The following is a 20,470-nucleotide window of genomic DNA, read 5'->3' as shown; positions in this document are numbered from 1 at the left end:
CGCCGCCGCAGCCACCCGGATCCAACGCCGGCTCCGCCCAGGCAGGGGAGGGACCGCTCCCCGGGAAGGACGGGCGGGGCAGAGGGGGCGAGGCTTGAGGAAAGCTGAGGGGTTGTAGGGGTGGGGAGAAGATGGGGGTTGGAGGGTGTGCGGGTAGGAGGTGGGTGGGCGGTGGAGTTGGACACAGCCTAAACCTGCAGGAGTCTATCGCTGCCTGTCAACAATAAGCTTTTCTTTCCCCCAAATGTATGTAGAGCTTCTACTACATGCACAGAGGATTCTGGAGATGGATTTCAACCCCATCTCAATCTCTTTCCAGCTCTGTGGCTTTGGGCATGTCACTTAAACTTCCCAGGTCTTTTTCAGTGGGCAGTAAGTCCCCCCTCAGAGTTTTGTTAAGCCTGAGTTAGTATTTGCAAAGTACAGTGCCTGACCAGAAAGTAAATAGACCCCTTTGTGAAAGACTTTTAAGAACCCTCAGAATTAACATTTCCCTTTCTGAATAAGGAAACAGAAGCTCAGAGAGGGGCAACCCCTTGCCTGAAGCCACATAATAAGGACATTTGGCTTCCAGGACCACTTAAGAGACTGCAGTTGAAATAGTGCAGGCTTTGCTGTTAAATCCCAACAACTCCATCTGTCCACTTAAAAGCAGAGCCCCTATTGTTTCATGGGAACAACAGTAGCAGCCTCCAAGGGCTCCCTCACAGGTGGTGAGATGACATGAATCAGAAAGGGCCAGCGTATGCTGTTACAAGCAAGTGCACCTGATCTGCTTCTCCTCCTGCTCATTGTGGTGAATGGAGCGGGTGGCAAATCATGCACTGGTTCATACCTTCACCTTTGGAAATGACTCCTGCCACCTCTGCTCACATTGCATTGGTGAAAAGCAAGTCACAGTCATGCCCTCCCCCCCAGTGTCAATGAAGTGGGAAATACGGTTATTCACTAGGGATCAGAATTAACTTTTCTTATCACAAAAAAATGGCATGTCCACTACCGGGACAGTACAGGTCCATACCCTGTCATTATAGTAAGAGCTTAGGCACTGCCATAGCTGATAATCTAAATCATCATCCCATATGAATGAGGAAAACATCAGCTCAATCCTTGCCCACCCCTGCCCCTGTTTTAGGAAAAACACAAGAGCAGCCATTTCAAAAAAAAAAGTGTTTATTGACATTTAGTTTGCCAGAGAGGCAGTGGGAGCTAGAGGCTCCTGAGGCCCAGGGCAAGGCCTGTAAGACAGAACCCATTGCTCAGGAGACAACCCAGGTTGCAAAGGGAGGAGAGGCCATGGTAGTGGAAGAAGGTCTGGCGGAGCGCATTGTACTTGGGGTCCTGTCCCCGCAACTGGCGGTAGGGATCAGGACCCTGGTGATTGCCAGGCACTTCCTGGCCCAGGCCCCGCTCCTTCTCCACCATCTGCAGGGCCCACATAGCAGCTGTGGTTCGAGGTTCCAGCCAGCGGGCATTGATGGTGGCCAGTGTGAGGTTCAGGAACAGCAAGCACAGCTGGCAAGGGCAGTGGGAAGACAAGGTTATCTGAGCGTGAGAGCCAGAAGGGCTCCAGGAAAGGCCCTTCTGCATCCTCATATCCCAGAAAGCAAGGGGGAAAGGGGACAGTGATGGGCCTTCCTCCTTCCCCAAACCCAGACTAGGGGTCCCAACTTGCAGCCCCTTAAGGAAAGGCTTCATTACCCATTTCTATCCCACGAAAACCTTGAGCCTCCTGTCCTTAGATGCCCATACGAGAAGTCTCCATAACACAGTCTTGTTTCCTCCCATCTTCTATTTTCCCCTACTGAAGTTATCTAAGTTATCCTTTCTTCCCCAAATTATGACTATCACCTCACTCCCTCAAAATAGTACATCTGTCTCCTCTTTGGCCCTTGCCCAAGCCCCAGAAGCTAACACTGGGCCCGCAGGGAGTAAATAAGTCCTTAGAGTTCCAGTTGCCCATTATCCTCTCCTGTCTCTGTGGGATTATTCTTAAGACACCTGGCAGGCCTTACCTGCCCAACTCTGAGGAACACAGTGGAGACACAGGATAGGGAAATATGAGACATATAGATGGTTTCTTGCCTTGTGGCTCAATGTGTGGATGAGGATAGGAGACTAAATTCCCAGTCAGGCTGGTTTTTAAACAATGAACTGGGGTCAATGCCCCAGTCCAGCTGAGTCACCACAGCTTGGAGGCAGGCCAAGCTAGGAGGAGAGGGAGCAGCAGGCAGCAGAGACACACTGGGGGATATACAGGGCTGCTGGGGACAGTTGTGCACGTTGTGCACTGCTCCAGGGCATTTAAAACCCAGTTTTGTATCCACCAAGAAGAGGAGGACTATACTTTTAATTATCTCAAAAGTATAGCCATAGGTGTTCAGTGGGGTCCTAGCAATAAGTCTAGTCTCCAGAGGGTAGTGGAGCCTAAGTTGGCATACCTGGCTGGCTTCCCAGTATGTGAGCTGAGCCCAGGAATGCTGTGAAGCCAAAATGCAGAGGTTGACGAAGGCACAGCTCATGGAGATGTGAAAGTAGAAAGGGAAGAGTTTGCTCTGCACAAGACCAAAAGTATGTCGGGGAAGGCCTCGGAAAAGCAGGAAGCCTGTGGGAGTGCAGGAAGCCACACACCTGTTAACAATCTTCTGAATCTGCACTGATTCCTGTCCCCACCCCAGGCACCAAGCTGTCCAGGTGAAGATCCCTACCTGAGGCGAAGGTCACCCAGATTTGCATGCCCCAGGCCCCTGACAAGACCAGTAGATGAACCACTTTTGTCAGGCTTCCCAGGGTCCCACCGTCTTCCATCTTGCAGGTCTAGGAAGGAGGCACCATGCATCAGAGCTTTACCTCTATGTGGAGGCGTTCAGACTCAGTGAATCTGCTCAAGGCCTGGGTCATGGCCATTCGGCAGAGATCCAGAGAAAGCAAGCCAGAAGTGGAGGAGGAGCAGAGCAGTCCTGTGACAATCCCAACCCCATCACTGCAAACTGCTCTCAAGACCTCAAGGCCTCTGGACCCCAACAATGTCCATGCGACTTCTGCAACCCCTAAATTCAGCCTCAGCCGCTCAAAATTGCACGCAGCCCTTAAGTCTTCAATGATCGTCTTAAGAAGCCAGTTCTAACTACAAAGATTATTGCTCTCAGAATCCATTACGAAAGTTCCCAAAGAACCCTCAGGCTCCATCTATCTTTGGGAAGCCATGCGGAGGACAGGAAATCACCATTAAGAACTCGATCTCAACTCGCAGTTCCCAGAAATGCAAAACCAGAGACGCTAGGGGTAAATTCTGGGGCCAGGCGTGCTGGGCTCAGTACCTCACTCCCTCGTTCCAGGTGGCCGATGGCCCTCTTCGGCCACCTCCTTTCGTAGAGCCAGGAACCCGTTCCGCCTCTAGCTAAGGCCAAAGCCAATCAAATCGTAGGTCTGCGGCCTCCTGTACCGCCCTCTTAGAGATTTACTAACTGATTCGCAGAAATCATCCTGAAATCCCGCCCCCTCATCAGGCTTTTATCCAATTACACGGTAACTCTGGAGATCTACGGAAGCGGGAAGGCGTCAATGAGGTCTCCGGAGGGGGCGGGGCTAAATACTGACCACACCCCTCTCTGTGACTCTACCTTTAGGCTCCGAGAGTTTTAAAGCAATGGTGCCCCCACGGGATCAAATTTCAGCGTCACAGCTGGGGACTGGCTTCGCGGTCCCTGATGGGAGAGCATGAACAGGTGGTATGTGGTAGGTGGGTGCGGAAAGGGTCGGAAGCCTGGTGAACACAGGATTCACGGCTCGAGGGGCGAGGCTCCTGATTATGGCCCCGCCTCCTTTCCCAAAGATGACTTACTGGATGAACATGGAGAGAAATTGAAGGCTGGGAAGAGTGAGGGAACTGGGGTGTATGTGGATGAGGGGAGGGGGGGCTTGCCTGCACTTGGCACTCAGCAATACCTCTTCCCTTCTCCCCTCCAGGCCTCTCACTGTTCCTTTGGTCCCTAAGTCCCTGAGGTTCAAAGACAAACACAGAACTTCCCACTATTGTGCCAGGCACTGGCATGTATTTCTTTTTTTCTTTATTATTAAAGATTTATTTATTTATGCATACAGAACTGGGGTACAAGGCCAGAGGTGCAGGGGCGGTGAGAGGATTCACCAGAGTCAGAGTGGGGATCAGAACAGGCAGATTGACTGGAGTATGCTACTGAGGGTTGCAGTTAACAAGGCAGGAGAGGTCTGCTGTGCCATGTGGGTCACCTCCCTGGCCAGGATCAAACTCACACCAGAGTGATGATAGTCAGGTTCGCAGTTCTGCGCTTTAACCTGTTATGCCACCAGGGAGGGCCCATGGCACGTATTTCTTAGTCACAGCAGCCCATAAGGTAGATAGTTAGTCATTACATCTTTATAGTTGGGGACATTGAAACATGGAGAGATTCAGTAACTCTTCCAAACATCACACAGCTGGTAAGAGGTAAAGCCAGGATTTGAACCCATGCTATACAACTGGAGGGTCTCCTTAATCGTCATACTGCTCTTTTTCTGGAAGTGAGGGTCTCAATGAAGCAGTCATTCTTGAAGGGATAGCCTAGAATATTTCAGACAGAAGAATAATTCCTGTATCATAGGGTGGGTGTGATAGATCCAATGAGTTCTTAGGGTGGTGCCAGCGTTCAATGAGATGCTCAGAAAATAAGAGCTTACAAAAGGATTGAGGGAGATTTTTATAGAGGAATTTCTAGGTAGGGTTTTGAAGAGTCCAAGCAGACTGGGTCAGAGGAAAGACACCTGGCAGAGAGCCTAGCAAGAGCAGAAGAGAAAGGCCTGGAGCGTTGAGAAACTGGCTGAGTGTGACTCAAGGAAAGGCATCCTTCACCCAGAAGTTTTATTTACCCAAGCTTCTCCATATATACTAACCCTGGCTACACTGCAACAGGGAGGGGGGTGTGGATATGAGACCTATAGCTGAGTTCGTTCTTACTGTTGACCTTACCTAGCACAGGCCTGAGCCCCAATTCAGCTAACAATTACTAAATACATAGGCTCTGTCTCTCCTGCTCATATTCTATGGCTCCCATTTACCTGGAAGCCTGGTTCCAACTCCCCTGCTTGACTTTCAATGCCTTGCTCAAGCTGTCTTGCTAACCTCCTGCTGCTTCTTCTTCAACCCTGTCTCTATCACAAAGCCTGTGGTTCATCACCTCTGAACTTTTACATATATTGTTTGCTGCCACAAATGCCCACCCTCTAGGGTCCATATCAAGATTTTTTTTTAGGCTCTTCTGAGGCCTTATTACCTCCTGTGGGGCTTTGGGGGCCTTTCTCTCTTCCTAGCCCAAACTGTAGGTCTGGGATCATCTTCCATCCAAGGTAGCAGCTTCCACTCCTACCTTAACTTAGAGGATCTATGTTCAAGGCTGAGGCCTCTGTAGGGTATCAGGGAGGGTCTGGGAGTGTCGGGACATGGAAGCTGGTCTCAGAGCAGCTTTTTGTCCCCTGTACTTGAAGCGATCCTCTTCTGGCTGGCCTACCCCGGGACCCTGACTACTCTGTACCCTGCCTCTGCTCATCTCCATCACCCTCCAACTTGTGTTTGCCTGATAACGGGAAGTGTGACAAGTCCTGGGGTTCGTCGATGGGCAACCCTGGGACTGGGGAGCTAAAAGGGGCTAGAGGGCTCCTGGCTGGCCCTCAAGAAGCCATCACCTCCCCAGCCTCTTCCTCAGACAAGATCTTGGACTATACAATTCACTGGTCCAGAGGCAGTGAACCAGAAACATTGGCACCAGCTACTTCTGAGAACAAAGCACTGACTATAGACTGGAGGCCAGCGAAGGGCTCAGGGCCTGGGTCGCATGGGTCTTCCTCATTCCTCAACATAGATTCAAAGGAGTGCTGTAATGACCAGGAGCTTCTGAAGAGGATTCACAGCATTGCTAAGGTCACCTCCACCAGGGGAATCCTTTCCTGCCTCATCCAATCTACCATTGTGGGGCTTAAGGTGGGGGCAGTGCCAGTAGGAGTGTCCTGAAGAACCTTCAAGCCATGTGTCCTCAGTAACCAGGACAATGCCCAATGTAGTCAGGAGGCCTGTCCACTACAGAGGTCTTAAATGAAAGGGTGAAGGAAATAAAGGAATGGCTGTACGATTGTGTGTCTTAGGGGGTCTTATGTGTGATAGTCTCTGGGTGACTAGCAGTGCTGGTAGTTGTGTGTCTTAGAGGTGTGAGTGGATGCCCTTGTGGTTACAACTTAGCATGCATGGTTGTGTCTGCGGCAGTGTGTGTGTGTGTGACTGCTTGTGGTTTGATTACCAAGTGAGGTTGTGCATCAGGTATTATTAGCACCCATTCCAGACAATTAATTTGCCCCTAAGGAGGAGAGGGCCATTGTCTGAGCTCAGGACAGAGACAGGGGTTCTACAACTCTGTGCTCTTGGGCAGCCCACAGACCTGCAATGTAGGGGACCAGTCAGTATACCCCAAGCTTGTGTAGGCCAGGGCAGGATATGAACATGCACCTGCAGGCAACTTTGCTTGCACCTGGGGTTTGGGACACCAAGAATTCAGCAGACCCAACTCATGTCCAACCCCTCAGACTGGGTTAGGGTAAGTAGGGAGGTAGCCCAAGAATGATTTCCACTGCCTCCTTGTCCCCTTCCCCAGAAACCCTTGGAGATCAACTCTTCCAAAATCAAAGGTGAGACCCCTCCTTCCCAATGGAAAATTGTGAGTTTCTACCTCTACCCTCTGCCCCAGCCTCAACCCATGCCCACAATTGCTGCCCATATGTCCCTGGCCCAGCCTTACCTGACTCTAGCCCCTGACCTTGCTTTCTATCCCTGCCTCTACCTCAGTCTCAGGGGTTTCTGCTCCTTGCCCCCTGCCTCTACCCTTCCCGTGAGCCTCTGACTTCTGCCCTGACCTCGCTGCTACTCTGCCCTTCCTCCAGCTTCTGCTAACACTTACCTCTGCTCATAGCTAATAAGTCCACCATGGTGATTCCTGATTCTCAGAAACACCTGCGATGTGAACTGGAATCAGTCAAGAGCCAGCTACAGGCCCAGACCAAAGTGAGCAGCCTCAGCCCCAGTATCCAGCAACCTCTGCTCCTGTCCCCCATATTGTCTCCCACCCAGGTCTGACCTCTTCCCCCCAGGCTTTTGAATTCCTCAACCACTCAGTGACCATGTTGGAGAAGGAGAGCTGCCTGCAACAAATCAAGCTTCAACAGCTTGAAGGTGAGATCTGGCAAGGTCAAGCAAAGGCTAGACACTAGACCTATTGCAGTCAGCTAAGGTCATGTTTAGAGGAGGTGGGTGAGTCTGGGTTCAAGGTGTGGTCCAGGTTGTCATGTCCCTACTATCTCTGCAGAGGTGCTGAGCCCCACAAGCCACCAAACAGAGAAGGAAAGACAAAAGTGTGGCATGGAGCAGGGACACCAAGAACTGTATGGGGCTCTGGCACAAGGCCTGCAGGGGCTGCAAAAAACCCTGCGGGACAGTGAGGAGGTGCAGCAGGCCCGAACCACCCGCTGCCTGCAGCTACTGGCACAGGAGATCCGGGACAGGTGGGCATGCCTGAGGGCTTTGGGAGGGAGGGGGAACTGCTCAGAGGGAATTAGGAGCAGGATAAGGGGTACTGGGAAGAGGTCTGGGTAAGAGGGACTAAAAGGTCAGAGAAAGCTGGAGGTACAAAAGGAGAGGATAGGGGAGAGACAGCTAGCTGACTGGTAGGGGGAAGGAGGGCTTATGTGGGAGATTAGGAAGCCAGAAGACAGGGAAGGCAGGAAACTGGAGGAAAGGTAGGGAGGGAGGCCAGGGCATCTGGAAACTGGATGGCAGTGTGGGAAGCTAGAGGGAGGGAAGGAGGCCAGAATTTGGGGAAATAGTGGTTGAACACATGGGTATGTGGAAAGTGGGGGTGACTTGGGGAGGCAGGTGAGCAGAGCGGGTGAGGGGCTGGGCAGGGAGGGGTGGTTTAGGCTGCACTTTCCCTTCAGCAAGAAGTTCCTTTGGGAGGAGCTGGAGCTGGTGCGGGAAGAGGTCACCTTCATCTATCAGAAGCTCCGTGAGTGCCTGGTGCCCACAGCCAGGAGGGTTGTTGTTCTGCAGCCCAAAGGACCCCCTTTGATTCTGCTCCCCCTACAGAGGCCCAGGAGGAGGAGATCACAGAGAACCTGATGAACATCCAGAAGATGCAGAAAACCCAGGTGAAGTGCCGAAAGGTAAGCAGAGAGATCAGAGAAGCTGCATGAGAAGTAGAGGGATCTCTACCAGCCTTTATCATTGGTCTGAAGCCAGAAGGCCCAGGTTCAAGATTCAGCTCTGTCACTTCTTACATCATGTCACTTGTATCATGGTGACAAGTCACTTTCCCTCTCTAGGCCTGCGTTTCCTCATCTATGTAATGGGTGCGATGGCATAGGCTTACCTGAAGGGGTAGCCACAAAAACTGAGTGCTAAGCATTTTGAAGGCAGCCTGGCATTTACTAAATACTGTGGAATGGTCATTTTTCACGATCGGCACTGTAATTACTATGGTTGTTCTTTCATCCCTCTCCCTTTGCCCCAGGTCCTGACCAAGATGAAGCAGCATGGGTATGACACATCCAACTGGCCAGAGACTGAGGAGATGCCAGCAGGAGGCACTGGCTCCTGGAAAGATGACCTCCAGAAGGAGCTGAGTGACATATGGTGATGCCCAGCTCACACTCTAACCTCTGGCTCCTGCTCTTATCTCCTTGCCCCCACCATCAAATCAAACAGTGACCACCAGAACCTGGAGCTGCCACTAGTCCAGTCCTCCCTCTCATCTCAGAACTCACCTCTGCTCCTGACCTCACCAAGCTCCCTGCCCCTGTCCTGAGTAGTGCAGAGTCTCCCAGGGCCCCCATCTCCCCATCTCCCCACAGGTCTGCTGTGCATGTGCTTCAGAACTCATTTGATGACCTTACCATGCCCTCAGGGGGCCACCCCAGGACCATGAACCTCAGGGGTAAGGGACACTGAACATTGCTCTGAGATGGGGCATGGTTATTCTTCAGCTTCTTACATGGACGCCAATATTTGGGGCTATATTTGTCGGAGCTTATTCTGGGGTCAGATTAAGTCATGTTCATTAAGGAGTCCTCAGAGTTTCATTTACTCAGAATCACTGGCATCTTTCTTAAGGCATAAGATTCAAGGATCATTCTCATCATCCTTTCTCATCATATTGGGTCCCATTAAAGGGACATGACTAAGGACCAATACATTATAAAATCAAGGGACATGGGGCTCATAATTAGAGGTCACTAAAGGGTCTCACTCAGGATTCATGCATAAAGGGCCAGAGGTATCTCTCCCTCTTGCAGGCTACAAGGGGCACCAGTGCTTGAGCTCTCTACTCCCATCCTGGGACTCGGACTCAGACTCAGACCAGGACCCTTCCCAGGCACCATTCAGCAAGAACCGCTCCTTCCCACTTGGTGTGGATATTCCCCTGCCCCATCCACCCCTTCCTCCTGGCCTGCCCTGGAATCCCACAGTATGAACCCTCCCAGCTCCCAAACTAGGCATCTGCTTGCTGACCTCTAACCCTGAGGTTTCCTGGACCCAGGCCAAGCCCTGACCAGTCACCCTCTCTTTCCACAGCCTGAGCAGCCGGGACTGCTCTCCCCGAAGAGCCCTCCAGAGAAAAAATAAACTAGCCAAGACCCTCCTTCACTTGTAGACTGTTGCTGCTGCTCTGCATGTGCATGGAAATGCCTTCCCCCCACAACTTACTTCTCTGTACTGGGAAGGCTGCAGAGACCCCTGGGGCTGTTTGGGATGGGTGGACTAAAGGGGATATTGTGAGACAGACAAACTCACAGGAATGTCTGCAGATACGAGTGGTCAGAGAGGCTCTTCAATACTGGCTGCCAGCCTTCTTTCTTGGGAGGGCTGTGGCCATCTGGCCTGCTGCTTCTACTGCCCAAATAGGGAACCCGAGAGGTTGTGACTCTGGATCATGCCAGGCACCCAGCGCATCTGTTTCCTTAAGCACCCCCTCCCGCAGGTTCTTCCACTGAACCCCCAGCTTCCATTCCCTTCTGAATCTATTCTAACACGCTCCACCCCCAATAGCAACCGAGGCCCCGCCCCACTGTCTTATGCAAATGAGGATCTTGAGGCCCCGCCCCTCGCTCTGTGTCTCGAGGAGTCTGCGCCCGGCTGCCTTGCCAGGTCGGCGGAGTCTCCATTCCTGCGTCTGCCGAGCTGGGCCCAGCAGTCTGACGGTCTCCCCGCGCGAGGGTTTTTTAGGCTGATCGGGGACTCAGGCGGCAGCATCCTCGACTCGGTGAGGGGAGGGCTTTGGGATATCCCCGGCACTTCCTCCTGTGGGCTTCAGACCCTCAGTCTATCTGTCCCGCTGGGGTTCGATTCTGGCAAGTCGGGTCCCCAGTGGGTCCAGCAGCAGGAGGGGGAGGGGAGGTGACAAGCTGGGGCTTCGGAACTGGACTGGGGGAAGGGAGGGTGAAGAGGGAGCCCCAGGCTCAAGAAGCCAAGCGGTGGTGAGGGTGACTGTGATTGTTCATCGTTATGATGTGTCAGTGTGTGCTTGTATAACTGTCATTTTGTATGGCTGGTTTTATGGCTTGGGGGGGGTGTCAGTGGTGTGTGTGTGTGTGTGTGTGTGTGTGTGTGAGAGAGAGAGAGAGAGAGAGAGAGAGACTGTATCTGCCGTGGTTGTCTCTGTGTAGCTGTCGTGCTTATCATTCTGATGGTGTGTATGTGGTAGCTGTTGTGACTGCTATCACTGTGACATTGTGACTGTCCTGATGGTTGTGTGATTGTGTGCATATGACTGTCGTTATGTGACTGCTATTGTATGTTCCTTCTGATGGCGTGTGAGGGGCGGTTTTGTGTGGTTATGATCGTGACCCTGTTTTGTGTGGCTCTGTGTGTGAGTTTGTGTCATGGGCCATGTATGTGTTTGTGCAGGGCCATGTGGCTGTGGTTGTGAATGGCACTGTGTCTCTCCTATGGTAATGTGGATAAGAGGCTGCTAATGTGTGTGACTGTCATAGAGTATCTTGTAATTGGGGGTGTGATGCTGTGACCAGTTCTGTGACCCCCACTGTGTTGACTCTTATAGATGTGATTCTTAAATGTGTTGGCAGCCCTCAGCATACATCCCCGACAGTGATAGGAAAAGGGCTTGTGTGGGACTGTGAGGTATGTGGAGGTCCTCCAGTGTGTTGCTGTGACTGTGTGTGTCACAGGAATTGTTTGATTTGTGTGGGTGTCTGTGGCAGGCCATGTGGTACTGTACTGTGTGTGTGTGTGCAGTTATATATATGGTGGGTGTTGGGCACCTGTCTGAATGAACAATCCTATCTCTTTCATCACAAGGCTGGCACCCAGCTCAGTCCCAACAGACACTTGGTCCATGTTGGTGGGACGGACAAATGCTGTGCCATGGTGTGTGGGTATGTGTGTGGTGGTTGGGGTGGAGGCTCTGGCTGTATTGTATATTCTGGGGGTGCCAGAGTGGGTGATTGTGTCTCTGGAAAGTGAGGGAACTGTGGAAGTTGGGCATGTGGCATCTCTAGCAACTCTTTCCATGTCACACCACAGAGCAAGTTATGTGGATGGGGCACTGGACCCAGAGTGCCTTCCCTCATCTCCCTAGGCCTCAATTTCCACACCTGTGCCATGGGGGTGACCATCCCTGCCCTGCTGGCCATCAGGAGCAGCTGTGAGTCTGTGGGCCTTGCAGCCACCCGTGGGAAACCATAGGGCCTTTCTGCAGGTGAGGTGAGGCTGGGAGATTGGGTCAAGCAGGCATGACTGTGTTGGCCTCTGTAGTACTGAGGTTTAATTGGGAGAAGGAAGGAATATGTGGGAGTGGAGCTCATAATCCCCTCCTGATACTGGGAGACAGACTGGGGGGGTAGGGGGGTGGGAGAGAGAGAGAGAGGCAACTGGGAGAAAAGGAGTGTCTAGCCAGTAGCCCACACCAGCCAGGCACTGCCCAAAGGGACTGGAGAGAGAGGTGGTGACAGAGAGCACGAGGTCTCCTCTATAAGGTATGATGGGAAGGAGGATGGGGTTCCCTAAAAAGTGATAGTATTGAGGACCCTTTTAAATCCTATGGGGAAGGAGTTCCCATTAAGGCGAAGTCTCTTCTAAAGTCTGAAAGCAGGGGCTCCCGCTCATTTAGAGAGGTCCTCCAAAAAGGCATGAGCCTGCAGTCTCCTATTAGGCTGTGAGGGGAGACTTCTATAGAAGAATCTCAGGGGTCCCTTTCAGCACCTGAAGCAAATGGGTTGGGTCAGGGAAGGCCCTTTTTCTATTGAACAAATCAGAGACCAAGGGGAGGCAGGACTTGGATTTGCAGAGGTGTGGCTGAAAGGCTCAGGAGGCGGAGCCAAGGCTTACAAACCTTGTCTGTGGGCCCAAGGGTGGGGTCAGAGAACTTCACTCTTGCTGGTGACTTTCCCAGGCCCGGCCCTGGCCCTGGCGGCCCTACTTCCTTCCCACCTCTACAGGCCTGGCCTTCACCATGGCGGGAGGGGGACCTCAGCTGAAGAGGAGCTTCTCCATTATTCCCTGCTTTGTATTTGTGGAGGTGAGGAGCCTGTACCTGCCTCCCCAGACCCTTGGCTAGGAGGGAGTGCACCTGTCTTCCTGTCTCCCATATCTTTGCCAGGTCCCCACCTGTACCCATTTTCCATCTCCCTCACTCCCACCCATACACCTTCATCTCCTACTGCACAGCTCTCTGGGGAGTAAAAGTGTGGTTCCTTTCCTATTGAGGTGCTTAGGCACTTGGAATCAGAAGTGGCACTCCCTGCGATCCAGTCCCGCTCTGCCCATCCTTACTGCAGGACTTGGGACACTCCCATACACCCCCTCCAGCTTCTGTTTTCTCATCTGTCATATGGGTATTATTAGAGTGCCTCTCACTTAGGTCTGTTATGAAGGTAAAATGTATTAATTCATCAAAGGGATTTATTAGGACCCCGCCCACAGGGTTACACTTCTTGTAGCTGCTAGTATTTCTACCAGTAGTATTAATCCCCTGCCTGTTGGTCTGTCCCTCCACTAGCCACTGTCTGTCTCTCACTAGAACAATCCCTAGTCCTGTCCTCACTCCCTCTCCCCAGTCCTCTCTTCTCTTTGGATTCTATTTGATGCCCTTTTCTTTCTTTGTCTCTTCTCCAGCTCCTCTCTTATTTTCTGTTTCTATCTCCATCTCTTTTCTCCATGTCTCTCTGTTCCCCCAGGTCCTGACCCTTCTCCCTCTCCTCCTCCACATCTCTCTGTCACTGTTTATCACCCTCAGTCTTGATCTCTCTTAGTGTGTCTCGCTCCTTTCCTCTGTCCAGCTCCATCTCTGTGTCTCTGCTTCCCAGCTAGGCACTGACCTCTCTTTTCTTTATATATCTCTCTCTTTCCACTGTGACTGGGTGGCAGTCAGTGCTGCTGGGAGTTGTAGTTCTGCTTGCTTACCGCCTGGAGTTCACAGACACCTTCCCGGTGCACACCCAAGGATTCTTCTGCTATGACAGCACCTACGCCAAACCCTACCCTGGACCTGAGGCTGCCAGCCGAGCACCTCCTGCACTCATCTATGCCCTGGTCACTGCTGGACCTACCCTCACGGTGAGACTGAAGGGAGCACTGGTCAGAAGGTGGGAGGACCTCCCAGAAGGCAGAAGGGCCAAGGAGGTGGGCAGAGGGCTGGGCTGGAAGGCCAGGAAGACCCTGCCTTGGTCTTGCCCTCAGATTCTGCTGGCCGAGCTGGCGCGTGCCTTTTTCCCTGCACCACCCTCAGCCATCCCTATTATCCGGGAGAGCACTATCGTGTCTGGGGCCTGCTGCCGCTTCAGTCCCCCACTCCGGAGGCTAGTTCGCTTCCTAGGTGAGTGATGCTGCCCCAGGGGTCAGCTATGCAAAGGGATATGGGCCAGGCTCAACCCTGATAAACCTTCCAAGGGGAAGAAGGCCTTGAACTGTCATGATGGTGACTCCAAGGGGCAAAGAAGGTCTTGGTCTCAGGCCCAAGAAGGTTAAGGACATGGGTGGGACCTGAGCCAACCATGATGGCAACTATAAGAGAAGGACACAAAAATGCCCTTAGGAGAGGTTAAGGAAGAGAAAGGGGACACAGGCTCAAGCCAAACACCAGGGGAAACTAGGGCAGAGAGGTGAGATCCTGACACAATTGGTTGGCCATAGGGCAGGGGAGGGTGCAAGCTCATGTGTCATGGTGGTTCCTGGGACACTGGATTGGAGATCCAGCTTCACCTGATTAATTACCCAGGGGAAAGTGATCAACTCATGAATCTCAAGTCTAGGCCACAGAGAGACAGGCTCTGGAGTGCCATCAGAGTGGCCTGAGGAGGTCCTGGATATGGACTCAATCCTGACACAAAGTTGTAGAGTGGTCTCAGCCTCGCTAGAAAGGAGTTCTGAGGATGGTCCACTCCTGACAGTGATAATCCCAGGAGGTCAGCTGTATGGAGTGTCCCAGGAGCAAGAGGCATAAAAGTATATCCCAAGGGAGCAGGACCTTGGTGCAACTGTAATGGGGCACAACGGTAGGGGGAGTCAAGGTTTGCATCAGTGGCAGTCCCAGGAAAGTGAGACAGGGGACCCAGATGAGCCACAAGGAGACTGACAGGAGGAAGGCCACATGGGGCATGAGAACTCTGGGTATCATCGCCTTCTCCCATCCGCCTGGCAGGGGTCTACTCCTTTGGCCTCTTCACTACGACCATCTTCGCCAATGCTGGGCAGGTGGTGACCGGCAACCCCACGCCACACTTCCTGTCTGTGTGCCGCCCCAACTACACGGCACTGGGTTGCCTGCCACCCACACCTGAACGACTGGGTCCCGACCACTTCGTTACTGATCAGGGTGCCTGCGCCGGCAGCCCCAGCCTGGTGGCCGCTGCGCGCCGAGCCTTCCCCTGCAAGGATGCGGCCCTTTGTGCCTACGCAGTTACCTACACAGCGGTGAGCCCCATGTGGGAGCCGGGTAATGGGGGGCTGCCAGTGGGCTGCAGCCTGCCTGAGCAACTGCTGCCTCCGGTTCCTACTCTGGTGAGACCACGCCCAGTGCTGTAACACTGCCCTCAGTGCGGACTGTAACACTGGGGACTCCGACCCTTTCCCTGTAATTCTGGTTGTGCCCCCTGGAGTCTCTGTCCTCTGCTGGTTTTGACTGTACCCTTGGTATCTGACCCCTGTAGTACCAAGCCCTCAGGAAACTTTGCTTCTGCCCTGTGGAAGCATGCTGTTGTCACTGGAGCACCTGACTTTCTCCCCTGGAGCCTAGTCCTGCTTGTCCCCAGGTCCTGTGTTGGCTGGGAGGATCCATGGCCATTCCCATTTGATCTTGCCCCATTTTTGATCTAGCCTCGCTCCTCACTTGACTTCTGATTTTGTTGCCTGCTTCTGCATGTAGTTTTGACTCCTTTTTCTAGCTTCTTGAGCTAGCTTCTAAACCTGCCTGGTCTCTTAGTGTTTGAACTCCTCCACCTCCTGGAGCTCCTCAACCTGCCCCTTGGGCCTCCACTCCACACCCTCTGCTTCTGTGGCCAGACATTAATGGAGCAAGCATCTTTCCCCTTTTGAGACTGGTCCCCAGAGATATGGGCTCAGACCCATATCTGGCTCTTTGCTGCCATGGTCATGCTCCCACAATCAAGGACCCACCTTGACTCCATCATTTCACCCCTGAAATTCACCGCCAACTCCACCTGTTTACCACCCACCTAGTTACTTTCCTTGGAACCCCTGGCCACAGCCTCCATCCGCAATTCAACTCCTGAGAATTCTAAACACTTCCCATCCCAGAACACTGCATACTCGAGTTCAGCAACTGCACTGCCATGTGTGCCTGACAAGTCTGACTCCCTCAGATGTACGTGACACTCGTATTCCGGGTGAAGGGTTCCCGTCTGGTCAAACCATCACTCTGCCTGGCCCTGCTGTGCCCTGCCTTCCTGGTGGGTGTGGTCCGAGTGGCTGAGTATCGGAATCACTGGTCAGACGTGCTGGCTGGTTTCCTGACTGGGTCGGCCATCGCAACCTTTCTGGTAAGCCCAAAAGTTGGGACCACACCATACTGAAAGGTGGGTTTTCTGTGACTTAGGGCTAAGTTCCTTAACCCTACCCTGTCTTGATGTCCTTATCAGTGAAATGGGATAACAGGACCAGGGTAAGCCATGTGCTATGAGTATATAACATTCAGTAATGTATATATTTTTAAAGATTTATTTATTTATGCATACAAGAACTGGAGTACAGGCCAGTTGAGGGGGGGATGAGACAGAGTGGGGAGCAGAACAGGCAGATTGGCTGAAAATACATAGCTGAGGGGAGCAGTGGGTGAGACAGGTTAGGTCTGCTGCCATGTGGGTCACCCCCCTGGCCGGGAATTGAACTTGTTCTGCAGTGGCTGTGGATAGCTTCATAGTGCTGCACTTTAACCCACCATGCCACAAGGGAGGGTGCTCAGTAATATTTTTTAAAGTCAAACTTAATACTATACAGAACCAACCAACCAAACAAAAACCCAAAATTAATTTAAAAGACCCATGGTATACAAAGAGTAAAATGTTGAAAGTCAGAATCAGATCCTGTACTAGTACAACTCAGCTTAATCTGCCTCTTCCTAGCACCACTCTGTGTAATAACTAATAATAATCCTTACCCCTTGGTAAAGTGGAAAGTACAAAGCTTGGCACATCGTGAACACCATAAAAATTAAGCTGTTTTTAAAACCTAAACCTCAGTTTTCTTATCTAAATGACAGGGATGATATTTACTCAACTCCTACTTTATTGGCCTTGGGCCTTAACACAGTTCTTTCACCCTATCCTAGGTTACCTGTGTTGTTCACAACTTCCAGAGTCGGCCACCTTCTGGTCGAAGGCTCCCCACCTGGGAGGATCTGGGCCAAACCCCCGCCATGGATAACCCCCTCGAAAAGTTAAGTGTGGCCCAGGTAAGGGGGGCCGGGGGCCACTCCCGGCTGGAGAGGGTGGTGGGTGGAGGGGTTCCAAGGAGGCAGAAAGTCAGACGACAGGTGGGGGGCTCTGGGCAATGGGTGCAATTGCTGGTCTCTATGGCCCCAGGTCCTGGGGGGACAGTCCTACAGAATATAAAGGTTAGCTTCTTCTCTTCCTGTCATGGGTATGTGGTTATACTTGAGAACTCTGGTTGTCTTTTCCATCGGGCTCTCTACCTGATGAGTCTCTCGTGGCTACGGTCAGTGGGGCCTGGGGGGCCGCTAGCCCCTTCCTTCTACCTTTTTGTCTCAGGAACCCGAGGCCTGCAGGCCGCATTCGACACCGGCACGGCTCACCCCATCCAGTGAGTGTTGAGGGTGTGGGGGGACAAATAGGGGGGTTTCTAGATGGCGGTAACTGCCGTAGAGGTCTATGCTGTCATGGCCTCCTCCCAAACATTCTCATCACCTGACCTCTGATCCTTAACCCCCAGAGCCGCAGAACTGCGCCCGCCGTGGCCACCTGATTCCCAGCTGCGTGTCCTCCAGGGCTCCAGCCATGTGTTCATCACCCCGTGTGCCCCGCCCTCGACTGAGGTCTGAGCCGACGCCCCTGCCACTGCCTGTGCCCCTGCCTGCACCAACCCCCAGTCAGGGCCCCTCGCCCTCCTCCCCTGGACCTGGGGGGCCGGGCGGGGGAGGCAGTGGACGTGGCCGGAAGTTGCTGCTGCCCACGCCACTGCTGCGGGACCTATACACCCTTAGTGGACTCTACCCCTCTCCATTCCACCGGGACAACTTCAGCCCTTACCTGTTTGCCAGTCGTGACCACCTGCTGTGAAGCCTACCCCCCCCACCCAGAACCTGCCCTGTCCCCATTTCTTCCCTACCACACATGTGTGTGCACATGCCACGTGAGTGCCAAAGCTCCCTGTCCCCAAACCAGCCAGGCTCCAAGATCAGAAGATGGCTGAAAGGACATGGAGCACACCCTGCCTCACTTGTCCTCTGGGACATCCAAATGGGTATAACTGGGAGATGGACCGTTGCCCCAGGAGTTCCCTTTTAAGGGCCATATCTTGACCCCATCGGTCATTGGCCAGCCAACAGAAGACCCCATTTCTCAGAATTCTGACCAGAGGAGTTTACTCTAGCCAACCAATGTTTCCCCTCACTTCCTAGGACCCTCAGACAAGTGGGCAACTTCAGCCAGTATTTAGTGTTGAATAGCCAACAGGCGCCTTGGTTTTCAGAATTTCTAGGGTGGGTGGGTATGATTCCAGTCAATGGGGGACCACCCATGTCTAGGCATATGCAGAAGAAGGGAGGGAAATCGGGTTATCCTATGTCAGTAGGTCCTCTCTCCTCATATTCAGAGTCTAGCTAAAGTGGGGGTGTAGGTTCCCCTGTGGAAGGGTCATTATAGATCCCCCTATGCTTCTCAGCCCCTCCCCTATGTACAACCTTAACTCCTTAATCCCTGCTTATGCAGGATTTGCCCCAGTTTATAGGTTTTGGGGTCCAGGGTGCTGTCTCCCCTTGCCTGTGCCCCGGTTAAACCAAATCCTTATTTATGAGGGCTGTGAAAGGACATTTTTCTTGGAACCCACCCCTGTTCTTAACACTGGCCCCCCATGCCTCAGCCTCATGCAGATGTTCCATCATGGGGAGCATGGGTGGGGCAAAGAGGGCTCTCCCATCCTGGGCAGCCAAAGGCAGTGGACAGAGGAGACACTGCCCTCCTTCCTTGCCCCTCCTCATCTTTAATAAAGACCTGTTTGTAACAGAAGTTTGGCCACCAGCCTCCCTCCCCCTGGTGGTATTGTGTGTGAGACTTCAATCACGAATCACAGTGTGTCTGAAGGTGATTGTGGAGAGACAGTGTGGGGTTGTGGGTCTAGTAGTTTGGACTTAAATACTGGTTCAACATCTCCTGGCTGTGTGGCCTCAGGGAAGTTGATTAACCTTTCCATGCCCTTGTATGTTCATCATCAAATGAGGACAGACCCACAAGTTCCATCTAAGAAATATATAAGGGCCTCATGTGACTGTTTACTCTGGGCATCTAGCCTGTTTCTGACTACTGCCAGGCAACAAAGAACAGGATAAAGGCAAAAGAGGATACTGAGAACACTAAAATAACCCACGATTGCTTGAATGAGAGCAGGATTTGTGATTGTGAGAGTGTGTTGTGTCCAGACCACTGAAGACCTAATAGAAACCAGATAAGGTAGGAGGATTGGGAAGCCACACCCAATCACAACCACTGTGGCTCTGAGGGGGCTTCAGACAGGTCACTGGGGCACACAGTTGTCCAAGAAGCAAAAAAGCATAGTCTATTTCTTTATCCTTCATTCATTCAACAAACACTATGGAGCACTGATTGTGAGCCCAGAACCTGTTTAGTTAGGCACAGGGGCTGAAGCAGTGAACAGAACAATCAGATTTCTGCCCCTGTGAAGCTTACATTCTAATATATGAGACAGACAATAAACAAGATAAATAAGCTATACACAGAGCTACAATTAATGATTTGAGAAAGGTCTGAAAACTGAACTTTTTTTTATAACTCACTGTAGCAAAACCTGACCTGAAATGACATGACATATATAGTTTTTATTTCACTCAATGAATATATTCTTATATTTCATTGAAGATAAGGCATTTTATTTTATTCATAATGTAATAGTTTATTTTTACATCATTTTGTAAATTTTTTTTTCATCTCAATTGTAATCCCCTTGGGTTTCCCATCACCAAGTCACCCTGTGCCATCACCATTGTCCCCTGCACTTCCCTCCTCCTCTGCCCCCTCCCCATTTTTTTATCCCATTCCCCGCTCCACCCCCACAAAATGTCTCTGGTATATGGCTGTTCATTATTATTATTATTTTCTCGCCTGGTCCATTATACTCCTGCTATGAGTGAAACCATCAGTATTTTTCTTTCTCTTTCTGGCTTATCTCACTAAGCATGATCTTTTCCAGCTCCATCCAAGTTGCTGCAAAAGACATGTGTTTCTTTTTTTGGTTGCTGAGTAATATTCCATTGTGTTTATGTACCACAGAAGATAAGGCATTTTATTTTGAGATGTTATTCCAGGTCCCATTATGGTTGTTATACAGTAAGTAATTTTTATTCCATTATGCTTTTTGAAAAAATAAAAAATTTTGAATTTTAGGATCAAGTATTTAGGGCAAGGATAAGGACTCTGATATGTTAAATAGTTTTAAAGATATATTTATGCATACAAGAACTGGGTACAGGCCAGAGGGGAAGGGGTGAGGAGGCACCAGAGACAGAGTGGGGAACAAAAGAGGTGGGTCTACTGAAATATTCTGCTGAGGAGAGCAGCAGGAGAGACAGGAGAGGCCTGCTGTGCCATGTGGGTAGCTCCCTGGCTGGGGATTGAACTACAGTGGCCGTAGATAGCTTCATAGTGCTGTTTTTTAACCCCTTGTACCACCAAGAAAGCCCATAAGCTGTTA

The 20,470-nt window shown here is 51.7% G+C and overlaps 3 protein-coding genes across 9 annotated transcripts; 2 read left to right on the top strand and 1 right to left on the bottom strand.

Annotated features, from left to right (window-relative positions):
• Positions 1–1,159: 1,159 nt before the first annotated feature.
• On the bottom strand, positions 1,160–3,391 carry TMEM205 (transmembrane protein 205). The gene is made up of 4 exons (XM_004689008.2): positions 3,321–3,391; positions 2,709–2,817; positions 2,442–2,605; positions 1,160–1,515 (listed from the first exon to the last, which is right to left on the bottom strand). The coding sequence occupies exons 2-4, from the start codon at positions 2,806–2,808 to the stop codon at positions 1,210–1,212; spliced, it is 570 nt and encodes a 189-aa protein (XP_004689065.1). The 5' UTR covers positions 2,809–2,817; positions 3,321–3,391; the 3' UTR covers positions 1,160–1,209.
• A 228-nt stretch (positions 3,392–3,619) lies between these two features.
• On the top strand, positions 3,620–10,309 carry CCDC159 (coiled-coil domain containing 159). Of its 3 annotated transcripts, none has more exons than XM_012729794.1 (12): positions 3,620–3,731; positions 5,503–5,935; positions 6,660–6,693; positions 6,975–7,066; positions 7,153–7,234; positions 7,368–7,563; positions 7,996–8,063; positions 8,144–8,220; positions 8,568–8,689; positions 8,908–8,990; positions 9,349–9,521; positions 9,629–9,690. In XM_012729794.1, exons 1-12 carry the CDS (start codon positions 3,721–3,723, stop codon positions 9,677–9,679), a joined length of 1,422 nt encoding a protein of 473 aa, XP_012585248.1. In that variant the 5' UTR covers positions 3,620–3,720; the 3' UTR covers positions 9,680–9,690. The 3 variants fall into 3 exon arrangements, with proteins under 3 accessions (XP_012585248.1, XP_012585249.1, XP_004689064.2); XM_012729795.1 differs by having other exon boundaries at positions 9,349–9,462; positions 9,629–9,666; XM_004689007.2 differs by lacking the exons at positions 5,503–5,935; positions 9,629–9,690 and adding an exon at positions 10,103–10,309 and having other exon boundaries at positions 9,349–9,462.
• Positions 10,310–10,312: 3 nt separating this feature from the next.
• LOC101621517 (lipid phosphate phosphatase-related protein type 2) lies at positions 10,313–18,777 on the top strand. Of its 5 annotated transcripts, none has more exons than XM_012729791.1 (10): positions 10,313–10,316; positions 11,652–11,717; positions 12,511–12,590; positions 13,439–13,627; positions 13,751–13,886; positions 14,712–14,983; positions 15,892–16,068; positions 16,857–16,979; positions 17,296–17,347; positions 17,477–18,777. In XM_012729791.1, exons 2-10 carry the CDS (start codon positions 11,675–11,677, stop codon positions 17,821–17,823), a joined length of 1,419 nt encoding a protein of 472 aa, XP_012585245.1. In that variant the 5' UTR covers positions 10,313–10,316; positions 11,652–11,674; the 3' UTR covers positions 17,824–18,777. The 5 variants fall into 5 exon arrangements, with proteins under 5 accessions (XP_012585245.1, XP_004689063.2, XP_012585244.1 ...); XM_004689006.2 differs by lacking the exon at positions 10,313–10,316 and adding an exon at positions 11,120–11,448 and having other exon boundaries at positions 11,597–11,717; positions 16,857–16,963; positions 17,477–17,609; XM_012729790.1 differs by lacking the exon at positions 10,313–10,316 and adding an exon at positions 11,122–11,448 and having other exon boundaries at positions 11,597–11,717.
• The last annotated feature ends 1,693 nt before the right edge of the window (positions 18,778–20,470 follow it).

The sequence above is a fragment of the Condylura cristata genome, unplaced genomic scaffold (genome assembly GCF_000260355.1).
Source record: "Condylura cristata isolate star-nosed mole 26May11 unplaced genomic scaffold, ConCri1.0 scaffold00025, whole genome shotgun sequence".
NCBI lineage: Eukaryota > Metazoa > Chordata > Mammalia > Eulipotyphla > Talpidae > Condylura > Condylura cristata.
Note: the sequence above shows the minus strand (reverse complement) of the source record. Positions and strands in the feature narration are given on the sequence as shown.

Excerpts from the sequence above, each read along its gene's own strand:
- TMEM205 (XM_004689008.2), bottom strand. The coding sequence starts at position 2,808 with ATGGAAGACGGTGGGACCCTGGGAAGCCTGACAAAAGTGGTTCATCTA. Across the intron at positions 2,606-2,708 it reads CTGGGTGACCTTCGCCTCAG|GCTTCCTGCTTTTCCGAGGC; the intron begins GTAGGGATCTTC and ends GCACTCCCACAG. Across the intron at positions 1,516-2,441 it reads CATACTGGGAAGCCAGCCAG|CTGTGCTTGCTGTTCCTGAA; the intron begins GTATGCCAACTT and ends TGCCCTTGCCAG.
- CCDC159 (XM_012729794.1), top strand. Across the intron at positions 7,235-7,367 it reads CAAGCTTCAACAGCTTGAAG|AGGTGCTGAGCCCCACAAGC; the intron begins GTGAGATCTGGC and ends CTATCTCTGCAG. Across the intron at positions 8,064-8,143 it reads CTTCATCTATCAGAAGCTCC|AGGCCCAGGAGGAGGAGATC; the intron begins GTGAGTGCCTGG and ends CTCCCCCTACAG.
- LOC101621517 (XM_012729790.1), top strand. The coding sequence starts at position 11,428 with ATGCTGTGCCATGGTGTGTGG. Across the intron at positions 11,718-12,510 it reads GCTGGCCATCAGGAGCAGCT|GCCTGGCCTTCACCATGGCG; the intron begins GTGAGTCTGTGG and ends CCACCTCTACAG. Across the intron at positions 16,980-17,295 it reads AAAAGTTAAGTGTGGCCCAG|GAACCCGAGGCCTGCAGGCC; the intron begins GTAAGGGGGGCC and ends TTTTTGTCTCAG.